At 43.8% G+C, this 13816-nt stretch overlaps 1 protein-coding gene across 1 annotated transcript in view; it reads right to left on the bottom strand.

Moving 5' to 3' along the window:
• The window catches only part of LOC119522392 (glutamate receptor 3), a 348722-nt gene extending 339781 nt beyond the window's left edge, over nt 1-8941 (bottom strand). Inside the window, exons 1-2 of the mRNA XM_037820898.1 lie at nt 8658-8941; nt 7427-7585 (exon numbers count right to left, since the gene is read on the bottom strand). Coding sequence (XP_037676826.1) covers nt 7427-7585; nt 8658-8766 — 268 coding nt within the window. The 5' untranslated portion in view covers nt 8767-8941. The remainder of the gene's footprint in view (nt 1-7426; nt 7586-8657) is intronic.
• Between the last annotated feature and the right edge of the window lie 4875 nt (nt 8942-13816).

Genomic DNA, 13816 nt, shown 5'->3' with positions numbered 1-13816 from the left:
CCTAAATAAATGAATCTGTGGAATTTCAGACTTCAGGGCAGACTGTTGGGGTAGTAATATTTTGGAGAATCGGGTACCATATGGCAGTCCTCAAATGACATTGGGTAAGCTTCTAATGACTTCCTTGGAGCTGGCCCAGGTTCAGATATGTTAGAAAGTGACTTTCATTCCCTGCCCATGTCTCTACCCTAAAATGGGTTCCTGGCACAGGCCTTGAAAATGGAGTCAATTTTTCAGAATCTTGGGGAACCAGATAGATTTCAGGTTGTGTGGTGCTTCTTGTTTCTAACCCTGTTGAAGGGAAGTCAGATAGCCAAGGAGAAGATGTTGTATGCCTCCTTTTGGCATGTCTGGACCCAGGGAAGCAAAGTGGAGAGGGAGTTGGAACTGCATGCCAACTTTGTTCTCTTGGGCAAGTTGTTTCTAAAAGGGTCACTTGGGGGTGTGACAAGAAACGAAGACCTTGTCATTCTGGCCCATAAGCTACTTTCTCTCCCTGCCTAACTTCCATTCCCTACTCCATAGCCTCACAAAAAGCAACTCTAAGTAGATGCTCTCATCAGGTCTACAGATATGGTAGAAATGGATATAATGTTGTTGGGAATATGAAAGGGACATCCTTCAGTCAGAATGAACCAATTGTATCTCCTACAGTACCTTCTTTAGAAGGCAACTGGATACAAAAGTGGGTAAGAGCTTTTCTGGTAGAGCTTTTACCTTTGGAGATGACAGTCTCCCTGTTCTGTACCCTTGCTACTCAAAGTGTGGTTCCAGGGCCATCAGCATTGTCATCACCTAGGAGCTTGTTAGAAAGGCAAATTCTTGGGCACCTCTACCCCAGACCTATTGAATCAGAATCTTCATTTTAACAAGATCCCCAGGTGATTGGTGTATACATGAAAGGTTGAGACATGCTGCTATGAACTGATTTGGCCCCATGGGGTTAAGGGATCACTACCAATTGTGTTTCCTCTCCTCATCCTTATCCTTATTCTCCCATCCCTTCAAAATAAGGACAAATAATGGTCATGTTGAGGATAATTGCTAAACAAGCCAGTAGCAGTCAGGAACTGAGGTGCAGGGAGGTCCAGACTGAGGGATGTAAATACCTATTTCCCTGACAATGATGTTCAAATGGAAACCCAGAAGGAAGTATGCTGTTTATTTCCACTGAGACAAGGAAAGGGATGGATAGAAGGAGTGGGAAGAGGGCACTGCTCAGCTAGGCTTCCAAGTGCTTCCAGAGCTGCCACTTAATGATTGTGAGGGAGAAGCTGTCTCACAATTGTGGCATTCCACATGTCATCCCAGGGAAAGGAAATTTTCATTGTGAGACCCAGCTTCCCTACTACCTCCCTACTCTCTTATCACCCCCTTCTGGGACAATAATCTGCCAATGCCCATACAGAGTACCCTAAGGACTTTTAGGTTCAATATAGAGAAGGTGAGTCTGCTCTATGCCTCGGGTGTACTTATACTCAACCTACCATGTGAAGGTAGCTTTTTGCTTTTGACTGTAAAGGTCTTCCATTATCAAGGCCAGCTGACCTTTGGTTTGGTAGAGTGAACTGCCACTCTGTGCATCAGATCCAGAAGCACCCCAATTTGAAATTGAGGCATTATGTTCCCCATAATCCCTAGTTTTAAAGCAAATATTTCCGTTAGTCAATTAACCCCTTATTAGCCACTTTAAGCTAAACTCCTGTATTAGATAAAAGCTGTTACCCCCCCCCCCCCCCAAATAAAGTGAAGGCCTTGAGGAGAAGGTACCAAGAACAGGGATATTTTAATGGAGTAGCATCATGTCTGGGAAAGTCCAGAGCAGAAAACAGTCCCTAGGTAAGTTTAATATGGATGGAGTACCAGAATCAGGGGCCAGTGAGTAGAGCAAAAGAGCAGACGGAGCTGAAGGGGAGAATAATGAGAAGAGAAGAAGAGGTGGAAGTGTGAGAGGGCAAATTCTTTCCACTTTATCCTTTTGCCAAGGACTGACCTCTTTCAGGGGCTGCTGCCCTAGCTTAGGGCTTATGACACACACAGGCTGAGGCTATTAGAACCTCCACGTCTGGAGCCCAGATACTTTCCGAGCAGCTCCCAAGAGGGTGGGAGTTCCTTTTGTGTCTGCACAACTCCCACACTCCTGCTGAAGAGAATCCAAAGCCCCTACGTGGGGCTTTAATGGCATCCTCCTGTGGACATTGCATCTAATTAGACCCAAAGTAGCAAAGCCAAAGAAAAAAAAGTTAAAACTTCATTATTTTTTTAATGGGCCAGGTAAAGTATGCAGATTATTTTCCTGACCTTTAGAGAAGATAGAAAGTCTTATAAAAGGTTCTTCATATATATGTGCTGTCCCAATTTAAGAAGGTCAAAGTTAAATAATCTGAATATGTTTTCTCTCCCCCCTCCTCCCATGTTACGAATTCTGTCTTCCAAATTTCTGGCCCTCTCTTATTAGGAAATCCATGCTGCCTTTTAATTCTTCAACCAATTGTAAAAAAATGAAAAATCTCTTATTCAGAAAGGAAGACTAATAATGATGCCTCAGCAGCTTCATTTATTTTTCAGTCTGTTAAAATAAAACCAGCCAATCACCTCTGACTACCCGTAACAATGAAATTTAAAAATATGTTAAGAGCCAAAAACATAAAATAAAATCTTAGCCAGCCTCCACTCTTCTCACTGAACTTTGGGGAGTAGGAAAGAAATGCAGAATTAAGGAAACAGCTTCTGATAGAGACAGAAGTAGGGGTGTGTGGAAAACTAGTTTCATTTTAAGGAAAAAGTTAAAATTACAGAAAGGAAGAAAAAAACATGGCCCATTTTTTAGTGAGCATAGAAAACAAAATAATTCTTTGTTCCTTTCCCCTCAAACCTCTTCTTGCCTGTCCCCATACCTCCATTTAATAGACCAATAGAAGCTGCCTTCTAGGGGAGGTAATACACTTTGCAGGAAGCTCGCCTTTACAGCCTGCTGATTGCCATTTATTTTTATGGCCCTAAAGAACAGCATCACCTTCCTCCCTCCTACCCCCATAAAAAAGAGATTAAAAAACACATAATAAACCTTGTGAGAAGGTGACTTAAATCTTTGGCACCACTGAGGCGACCTCTTCATGCTTCAGTGGCCTAAGCAAGCTGGCCAGAGGGGCTGAGAAGTGAGCTAAGCAAGTGAGCTTTCTGAAGACTGGCCTGCAGACAGAGGAGAGAGGGCAAAAGCAGCAAAGGCTCAAACATTGGGGAGTGTGGGTGGGAGGTGGAGCCAGAGCAGTCGACATTGGTTAGTATGTGAAGATGTGTTTGTGGGCAGGAGCAGTGATTCCAGGGGTCTTCACCCTGTTTCCAAAGCTTACCTGGAGAGGACAAATGCCAAAACAAAACCAGAATAAACAAAACAAAATCCACCAGAAAGCAACAAATGGGATCTGGAAGAAATTTCCTTCCCAAATGGACCTAAACAGTTAAATGGATCCTCATAATTAGAATAATTAGCTGATTAGAGTGTGACTCTGTGGGCAATAGGCAGAAACCTGTCTCAGCTAAGTACACTTGGTAGAAAAATGTGCTTGTTTATAAGAGGAGTGTGCTTTCAGATAGCAAGGTAGATTTTAAATAGCCTTGAAAAAAAATTAATGGGGAAAAAATTTGCAGCTGATGGATTAGGTTTAGCCAGCAAAGGAGATTTTGCCTGGACTCTTAAGTCCCAGTCTCAAATCCCACCATCACTGTTGTGCATCCATCAACAGATTTTTATTCAAGCCAATGCATTTAGAGCACAATTCTGTGGTGAATAACCTTTAAGGTTACATTTGCCTTTTCCCCGCTTCTTGCAAACAGTGCATAATCCACGAGCACATTTGTTGGCTGTAAAGGTGTACAACAGCAATTTTTGCAATGACAGTGCGGAGAGGGAATATGAGGTCTGTGTGCTAATGAGCTGACACTGCAGAGGCTGGGACATGTAGTGTGGAGTGCACTACAAGTGCACAGCAGCAAGACACAGTGGGGGACTTCAAGGGAAATCCATGGCGTTTCCTGAGGAGCAAGGGCAGCAAAGCCATGCAAATGAGACCCAGCAGTCCATTGTTGGTGTTTCCACACCACTAAAGTAAGTGTGGAAAGATCAAACCTATGTTTCAAAAAACAGACACATAACTTACAACGTGTGCACATCTTTTTAATATATACTGATCATGTGTGTATGGGTGCCTCTGTGTGAGTATGAATGCATGCATCCTAAAATCAGAATATTCACACCATCTCTCCTGGGGTTATCTAGCTAAACTGAAAAGACAGCAAACTCAATTAATCCCTATGAAATGGGAACATGTGCTCCAAATCAGATGAGTGTCTCTGATAAACTTCAATTCGTCTCTGGGCTGAGATCCCAAATGAACCACCTTTCAAAGACAGGGAGGCTTTTATTGGCCTCTTAATATTCTAGCAAAATTGGAGTCTGTCTTAAGCAAACCTCTTTAAAAATTGTGCAAAAATTCATTGCTGGTGAAGAAGGGTCTTTAAATAACTGATGCCTGGGATTCATTGCAAGGAGACTTTCTGAATACATGAGTCTGGGGGTGGGGGAGTACGGAGGGAGAGCAGAGACACACAGGAGGAATTATCTTTTATTTATTCTTGGTTATTAGTTTACCTGCATACCTATGCCCTAGAAAGCATGTGCCTGCTGCAGGGCTGAGAGAGCAAGAAAGAGCATGAGAAGAAATCAATTCCATTGCTATGGGAAGCTGAAACTGGGAATTCTGAATGGAAACAGGGGAAAGTTTCTTTAATTTTTGCCAGCCCATTCCATATTGAGCCAGATGGGAGAGTTGGATCTCCAGATTTGTAATTATCTGAGATTTTTCTCAAATTCTCCCTAGCTGTCCAGGGGGAGGAAGGCCAGAGGATCCAAGGTTTTCTCCTAATGGCAGTGTGCACAATCAGGTCAGTTAATTGGAGTAATGGAAACTGTCAGGCTTCAGTACTGAAGTAGAGTTATACACCAGCATCTGACATGTTTGATCTCTACTTCCACAAGGAAAAGAACAATTAAGGGCAGGGGGAGAAATGGGATAAACCTCCAGGGCTTCCCTTGACTCTTGAAATGATTGGTTTCTGTATTCAGAGACTTTCGAACTATGGTTGGACTAATCATCTTTCTCATACTTAAGCCACCAGGCAGCAGCTTCCAGGAGATAGCTTTGAGATCTGGCCCACATTCAATGATTGTAACTTTCAAAAAGGACTGTTTTGAGAACCAGAGAAGATGACAGCTTTCTCCTCTGTCCTCTGAGATGTAAAGTCTGAGAGTGCAACATGCAGGGGAGATACGTAACTGGTCTCTGGATATTTCCCTTGTGTGTGTCTGTGCATGCATATGTGTGTACTTGGCATAGCTAGGGACAAAGTCACCTTTTTGTTTTGTTTTTCTTGTTGCCCAGTGAGCCACACCCTCAAGCCCCCAGTTATAACCCAGCCTTGGTAACGGGAAGTGCTATGGATTTAGGATGAGGGATTTTGCTCTGAGTTCTTTTCTTTCCCATGGTTATCCCTATATTGCCCCAAAAGTTAAGGAAGTAAGGCAACTCAATGCCAATATAGATGACTTATTGCCTGTTATCAAAACTGAGCTTTTCACATGGCAAGGATCATTTCCTGCTTGCTACTTGAGTAGGGTTCCGATGTCCCTGGGCTGGCAGGTGTCAATCTGGTTTGGCCATAAGAACAGGCCCCAAGCCTTGGAAATCAATAATTTCTGAGAAATCAGTTGGCTCTCTTATCCCAGTCCTCATCAGTGGAAAGACACTGAAGGGTGTCAAAATAAATAATATTAGTTGTTAATAAAAATAAACCCTGGGACCATGTATTTGGTTTTAAATCTGTTCTAGTTGATATGCGAAAAGCTGCATTTCAGATCCAGCCTCTTGACAAGAACCCAGTGCTGCAGGATTAAGTCAGATGTGTATTGTAAGTGCTGTGGAGACAGACTGAGATTACCAAAATAAGATGCAAAGTATAGACAGACATTTTGTAACTTTCACACTTAGCTGGAATTAATAAGTTCCTATTTTTGTCAATGTCGGAAAGCCAAAGAATGTCAGATACAGAGTATCTCAGAACATACTCATATAAGGATCTGTATCCTCAGCTAAAATTTTCTTAAAGCTGATAGATGTCACATTTATTGCAAGGTACTTCATCCCTATCCCCATGGCCCAAGTCTTCAAATCCAAGGAACCTATGCCCTTTGGGACCCTTTCAACAGTTTTTTTTGAAATCACATATCCTTTGAGGCAAAAGAATTTGAAGAAAGCCATTATAGAAGGTTTTACCCAACCAAACATAAATTTCATTTCTCCCTTGAAAGAAAATGAGGGGAAAAACCCAAATCACACCAGCCATGGAAGTAAAAACATACTTTATGCCATCATCAATGTCATTGTTTTCAAAACTTTTAGTGAAGTGAGCTTAGATGAAGAATTCTCAGTCTTTCTCACAAAACATTCCATTTAAGAAAAACCCGTGTCCAACAGGCTATTAACCATTTGGATCCCCATGGTTTTACTTCTCAAAATGTCCCCTTTCCAGAGCACAACTATGTATTTCAGAAGTGGCTTTGGAGCTGATGAAATTCCTCCCTTTTGGTATTGTTTCTCCGCTGCTAGCCCCCTCCCCCCACCCCTTCTTGCTCTAAGTTAAGAACTGTGGTGTCTTGAACAATGAGGGGGGTGAACAACACTAGAGGAAGCAGAATTAGTTTTCCAAATATTCAGCTAACTGATGTCTTCTCCCTTCCCCTTACTTTGCCAGGCGTTCATCACTTGCAATCAGTTTGTAGTCTTACCAGTTCCCATCAGAGCTCTCTCAGTAAGAAAGATGATATTCTAGAATGGAGAGAGGTCAGGAAACCTAGCCTGATCTATCCCCTCAAGGTCACTTGTTTGCAAAATTTCTCATATTTGGTTTCCTTGTATTAGTCAGTTGGCAAAATCAGTTCATTCCTACAACCAGGCTTTAATAGTCATGTAATGTGCATCCTGAATTGACTCAATCAAGAGAAGGCTTCTTTTTAAAAAACCCCATCTGAAGAGATTTCCCTGAACAATCATGCTATTTTTTCCTTTTTTCTTTCTTTTTTTTTTCCTTTCAGAAAGAAAGGTGTGGGGGAGGGAACACCAGCTTAGCCCAGAGGAAAACAAAACTTTTGCATTTAACATTATTAACACAGAGGTTTGCCCACTGCCTTAAGCCCCTCAGCAGGATCTTCCAGAATTGACTTATGCCTCATGAAACCTAGGTTGATTAGAGCCCCTAAAGTGTCTACTGAGGCAGTCACCCCCAACACACATGCAAACCCCAAACCCCACAAGAAAAATGCAAATAAAATACCCAAGTTCCCAAAGGGAGGAAAAGCAGGTCTACTTACAAGCATTAGTCACAGAAAAACTATTAGAGGAATCCAAGTGATCTACGTGGTAATTCAAATGGAATGGCTTCTCGGTGGTATTCTGGTTGGTGTTGTATAACTGCACGGCAAAGCGGAAAGCGCTGTGCTCCTGCACTGTGTTTCTCATGAAAAGTCCACCTATAAGCAAAAGGAACCAAGATTTGGCTTGTGCCCCAGGACCAGTTAGAAATAGGGGAGCACTACAGATACAAGATACCTCTCAATCTGCACAACTGATGATTGAATTTCAACCTATGTGTCTTTCAAGATTCTTGTGAATTCAGATTTTGGACAAAAGAAACCTGATTTTCCTCTAGACCGAAGACAAGGAGGACAGGTTGGAGAGAAGCCCCCCCTCCCCTCCCCCCAACTCTCCCCCCCTCCCCCCGCCCATCCCTGCAAGCTGGTTCATCCTTTCCTGGCGCAAGGGAAAGGTTAGGAAGAAAAATAATTCCAATTCCTCCCGCTGTCCCCATCCTGTTCCCGATCGCCCCCGCCCCAAATGACAATACAGGGGATTGGTTCAGTAATGGCAATAATTTGAACTTCTCGACTTGTAAATACAGGCAGAAGCCGAGAGAACTCCTTCCCTGTGCCCGGGAGCCGTGCTTCAGACAGACACAGTGGCAATTCAAGAATTCGTGGTCTGCATGACTTCCCCGCTCGCTTGCTCTGCTTCTCCTCTCACACCCTCCTCCCATCTCATCCGCCACCGTCCCTGGCTGCTGTCCCGATCTTAGGGATCCGATGTGGGCTTCCACTTCCCCACCACTAGCCTGTGTCGGGTGAGCCAGAGACGTGGTACTGGCACCCCCGGCCCGTGTTGCGCACCCTGGCGCGGCTAGACAGGCGGCATCACCCTGGGACAACTTCCAGCGGTGGCACGCACGCCATAGCAAAGTCCAGAGCAGCGATCTGAAAAGCCGTGACTCCTCACTCTCTGGCATCCTCTCAGCCTTCGGCATACCGTCCCTGCTGCGCTCAGCGCGAAAAACTGAAAAGCACCCACCCTCACCAGCCCCAGGAGACCCTGCTCCCAGACCACTTCGCTGGGGCTAGGATCCCCGTGAGGCCTGCCTGGTCCCCATCCTCAATCCCTTCCCCAGGCCATGCAGGACAGGGACCCACAGCCGCTGTAGCCTTGCCCGGGCTGTGGTCTCGGGCGCCAGGGAGCCCGGCCCGGCCGACTGCCTCGCTCACTCTCGCTTACCTATGCTGATGGTGTTGGGGAATCCTCCGTGAGAATGACCCAAAAGCCCCAGGACTAAAAAGAAGATCGCCCGGAGCACGCTTTGCCCCATTTTCTTCTGCCTGGCCATGCTACGCCTAAAACAAAGCTGACAAGAGCATGGACGCAACTCTAGAGTCGTCAAAATAATAACAGAAAAGGAAAAAGAATTCGCCGGCTCTTACACCCCCTCCCCTCAACTTGCTCTCCTTCTCTCTTCCTTTCCACCCCACTCTAGTCCTCAGCTGCCGCCTCCTCTTCTCTTCTCTTCTCTCGCCCGCTCGTTGGCTCCCTTTCTTAGCTCTCTCTCGCTCCCTCTCTCTCCTAGACTCTCTCACACCCCCATCCCCGCCCCCCACCTCACTTCTGTCTTCACACCAATCTGGAAGGCGGGTTCATTGGCTGCAAGCTTGCAAGCTTGGTTCACCAAAGCGATCTCTCTCCCTATCACTATCAAGGAGAGAAAGAGAGAGATAGGAAGAGAGGGAGAGAAGGAAAGACAGGGAGGGAGAGAATAAAAACCTAAAACACAAAACGAAATTAAAAAGACAAAACATTGAACAACAAAGAAACAAGAAAGAGAAAGAGAAAAAAGAAATTATCAAGAAAATTAGAGACTTCCCCCTCCCCAAAGATGGTGGGTCTAAAGAAGGGGGAAAAGAAGGAAAGAGTGAAAAGGCTCAGCGCTGATGCACTGGGCTCTTCCAATTGAGCCGGTAGGGGGATATTGATCAAAGTTGATCTGACGTGGAATTAAAGCCGCACTCCGCTTAGCTCCACTGCAAACTGCAGCCCCGGACTGCAAAGCCTCGGCGCTGGCGTTTGTCAACACAGGAGATGAAATCAATAGAAATACACTAGTCCTCACGTGGGCCAGTCTTTCAAGCTGCAATGGACCCTTTTTTATTTGTTTGTTTTTGTTTCAAAAGCTGCATTGCCTCTGCATTTGTGTGTCTGTCTTAAAGAAGGAGGGTGGGGGTGGGAGAAGGTTGGTGGTTACTCCAGTCTTTGTAGAGACTCGGAGAAGCAGTTTCCATCACAATGCGCCCGAAGATGCTGCGCATGCCCAGTTCCTACCGCTCAGTTTTTACAGCAGAGATCTGAGGACGAGTGGACACCCACCCACCCTTGCTCTCCAAGGCACGTCTCTCCCCTTACCCAAGTGCTGAGGCGGGGTTAGGGGTGAGGCGATGGGTAGTGAGGCGCTGTTTTGGAGGGCTTAGAAAGGTAGATGTGTGGAGGTGGTAACTAAAAGGTTAATGACAAGGATTTTCAGTCCCACAGACAGGAAGAGAGAAGTGTGGAAATGAGCTGAGAGGGGGGTGGGGATTGAAGGTTAAATTTGGAGGGGACTGTACCTAGCTGCCTTGCTCCCTTGGTGTTGCCCATTGGATATAGCAGCCTAGGACCCTGACTGATGACCCCAAGCATTATTAGTTCCCCCATCTCTTCTTCCACTCTCTGATCTAAGGGGAGGAAAGGACCTATGAAGTCCTGAAGTCCAGCCTAGATCCTAGTGAGAGATGTTCCCCTCCATAGCATCTTGTCGATGAACTTCAAGGCTATGGACTCCCCTCTACAACCCCTTTCTCCAGCAGTTAGAAAAAGAATCATCTCAAGTCTTTCACTCATACCCCACAGCTACTCTGGAAGTCATACATCCCTTCTCCACACAGGTTCTTCTCATTTTTATATCTTCTCCTCCTGGTCTAAGAGAAAGTTGAATCTTCCTGCCAGTATACAGCAAACTGATACACACAGGGCAGGGAATAAATGGCAAGATTCCAGAAACCTACTTGGTACACTGATTACTCCAGAATGTTGTATTTGGCAAGACATGGGGTGGAGCCTGGGAAAAAAAAGTTTCAAACCCTTTGGCAGCCAGAAAAATGGTTATTGTCCTTTCCAAATGTCTACCCACTCTGATAATCCACCATCTCTTCATATCCTTCCACCCACAGAAATCTTTTGTCTCCATTTAGATAGTCGATGGCTAGGAGTGAGAGAGAAACCTGGTAGTCACAGGTTTTGCAAGTGGTGGGAGCATTAGGGCAAAGGGACTAGCAGAGACAAGGTTGGCCACCCCTTGACAAACATGAAGAGTGAAATAGCATCATTTAGGGTAGCAAGCATGGGCTTTGAAGACAAACAGCCCCAGGTTCAAGTCTAAATTCCTTCCCATACAGACAGAGTGTGACTTTGAGTGATTCTGTTAATCTGTCTGAACCTCAGTTTCCTCATCTGCAAAATGGGAATGTTAATATTTCTTTCCTTATAAGGTGGTTGTTACAATTAAATGAGATATTGCATGTGAAAGCATATGATTCAGTGCCTGACTCACAGAAGAATCAATAACTGTTAATTTCCAGATTTCCTTCCCTCTTTCTCACCTGTTAAAAGTGTCCTCTTCCCAGCAAAAGTTTCTACTGCTGTCAATCTGCCCTCCCTTTACCTTCCACGCAATCTTAAATTCTGCTGCCCTGTTTTGCCAGTGTTCTACTTTAAGATCTTCCCGTGATAGCCCCTTAAGAACCCTAGGAGCCAAAAGAGAATTGGCTAGACTAATCTACACTAAGGTACTAATGACAAGCAGTGACAATTTGATATGAAAAATTCTACATTTAGAGAATGGCTCTACTCTGTGCCAGGCACTATATGTCCCTACTCTTAGATAAAATATAATTGCATTTTAACAGAAGCCTTCAATGCCTTGATCCAAAGGAATAACTCTAATGAAGAAGATTTAGTTTTGTTTTCAGGGCAATATATTTTGGATTGGGGGAAGGGGAGTGTTGGCTTTCAGCATGCCTCGCTTCACTCCTGAAAGCAGCCAGGTCCCAACCATCCTTGCTTGGGCAGCCATGACAGGAAGTGGAAGAAGAGATTTGTGGCCATTTTCACTATCATTTGCCTTGAAGAGTAATGGGAATGGGTCAGTATCAAAAGATGAGAGCAAGAAGGACATTTCAGTGCCTCTGCACTTGAAAATCCTTTACTGAATTCATCACTGTAAATGCCGCCTATCCCTTCCTTTTTCATCTTCCCCTGCCCACCACCTTTCTTCCTCTCTTTCATCTGCTGCCACTCTTTAAACTCTTAGCTGTCAGTGGCAGCTTTTGGCAGAGTTGGACTAGTCCCATCTGAGCCAGCAGAGGCACAGTAGTGGAGTAGGCATATTGCTGTTGGCTGAAAAGCCTATATAATATATACATGCAAACTCCTTAGCAATTGATCCCTTGCCCAAGAAAGCAGTGAGACTCCTTTTGAACTTCATCTTTGCTTTTCCAGTGAGGTACTAGAGGTTATGCTAGCAGCATCATAGCCACCAGAAGGTGGACAAAAATGCCCCAGATCCAGCTATCCCTCTGTGGTTAAAAGGTATCCCCACTGGATTCAGGATTATCTGCTGTCTTAGGAGCTACAGTTTGCACTTTTAAATTAGTTCTATGATACAGTTGTAACAGCAACAAAATAATTCACTGCAGTTCTTATTGAAAAGTGAAAATAGTACTTCTCTTTATGAAGTTTCTGTTTGTTTCAGGCTTGAAATAGGTTCACTTGGGTAAGCAAGAAGAAATGTTGGGCAATGGAGTTTAGATCTATACCATGTGTTAAACCTTATACCTTCCAACTTGAGACTGCAAAGGGGAAAATAGGAACAGAGGCCATCTTGATTTATTGATAGGAAACTGCTATATACTTTAAGGGTAACTGAACCAAGATACTATGTGTCTTGCCTCATGGAAATAATTTCCTCACTATCTGACTTGAAACTTTGATTCCTTCAACAAATGTTTATTGACCACCTGCTATATGACAAGAATTTGCTAGACAATAGGGATATAAGGAAGTGAGACACAGTTTTCACTTTCAGTGCATTTCAAGTTCAGAGGAGCAGATGTATTATTCATTGAGCAGATGTATTATTCATTGGCAATGACAATGCAATGTGGTAAATACTATGAAAACAGTAAGCACCAGGTACCATGACATCACAGAGGAGGGTGTTTAAATATTTGAAACAGGGTAATTCCCCTACCCCAGATTCAATCCTGAGCCATTAAAAAGACAAGATAGAACAAGGTGATTTCTAAAGAACCTTCCTGCTATCTTGTTCCATGGTTCTATTATTCCATGAGATAGGATTATTGTGGGGTCAGAAAAACTGTCCAACCTTCCTCCTACACTCTAATCAAGGAACCAAGCTAGGTGCAACTATTTCTTTATCACTGTCACTTGCATTTCTATTCCTGGATCCTTTGGGAAGAATAGAGAGTCCCGCTATATCAGGAGTCTAAGGTTGGGTGTGACATCTAAGAAAGCTTGGGCCCTTCATCCTATTTTTCTATCATCCTATCTTCTATATTATACTACCCCCTCCAGAAACCTCCATATAAATCTTCTTTGTGGGTGTTAGCCTTGGTGTTGCCAAACAGGAGCTGAAATTCCAGGGATGAGCCTAGTTGGAGCTACTTCTGGAGAGTGTATAAGTATGGGTCAGAGGAGAAGCCCAGAAATAGATCCATAGCAACATCCAGGAGGAGACAGTCACACCAAGTGAACAGTGGCCTTGGAGCAGTTGTGTTTATCTCAAATTGTTTTTTTTTTTTTTCCTGCATGACTTTATTTTATTACTCATCTACCACCACACTGAATAAATGGGGTGTCAGCCACAAGGTTTTTATAATCACACAGTCACAGGATGAAGGCTATATAGTTATAAAATCATTATCAAAGATCAAGGCTACTGGATTACAGTTCAACAATTTCAGGTATTTCCTTCTGGCTATTCTAATACACTAGAAACTAAAAGGAAATATCTATGTAACAGGTCAGTAGTCATAATTATTTGTTAAATCCTAACTTCTTAGTTACAACTCCTCACTCTCATTTGATTATTTTCTCAATCTTCAGGGATATCTGGGCAATGACCATTCTAGCTTCTTCATGCTGAAAAAGGGTGTTGACATCATTCACTTGGAGTAGAAAAGTAAAATGATTGATGTTATTGAAGAGACTGGTACTTCTGGGTTTCAGGGCTTATCTGGCATAGGAGCCATCTGGAGACTTTAAGTTTCTGAAAAAAATACACTCTATAGGTACAACTTTTATAGAGTCTTAGATAGAGCCCCAGGGTATTC

The sequence above is a fragment of the Choloepus didactylus genome, chromosome X (genome assembly GCF_015220235.1).
Source record: "Choloepus didactylus isolate mChoDid1 chromosome X, mChoDid1.pri, whole genome shotgun sequence".
Classification (NCBI taxonomy): domain Eukaryota; kingdom Metazoa; phylum Chordata; class Mammalia; order Pilosa; family Megalonychidae; genus Choloepus; species Choloepus didactylus.
Note: the sequence above shows the minus strand (reverse complement) of the source record. Positions and strands in the feature narration are given on the sequence as shown.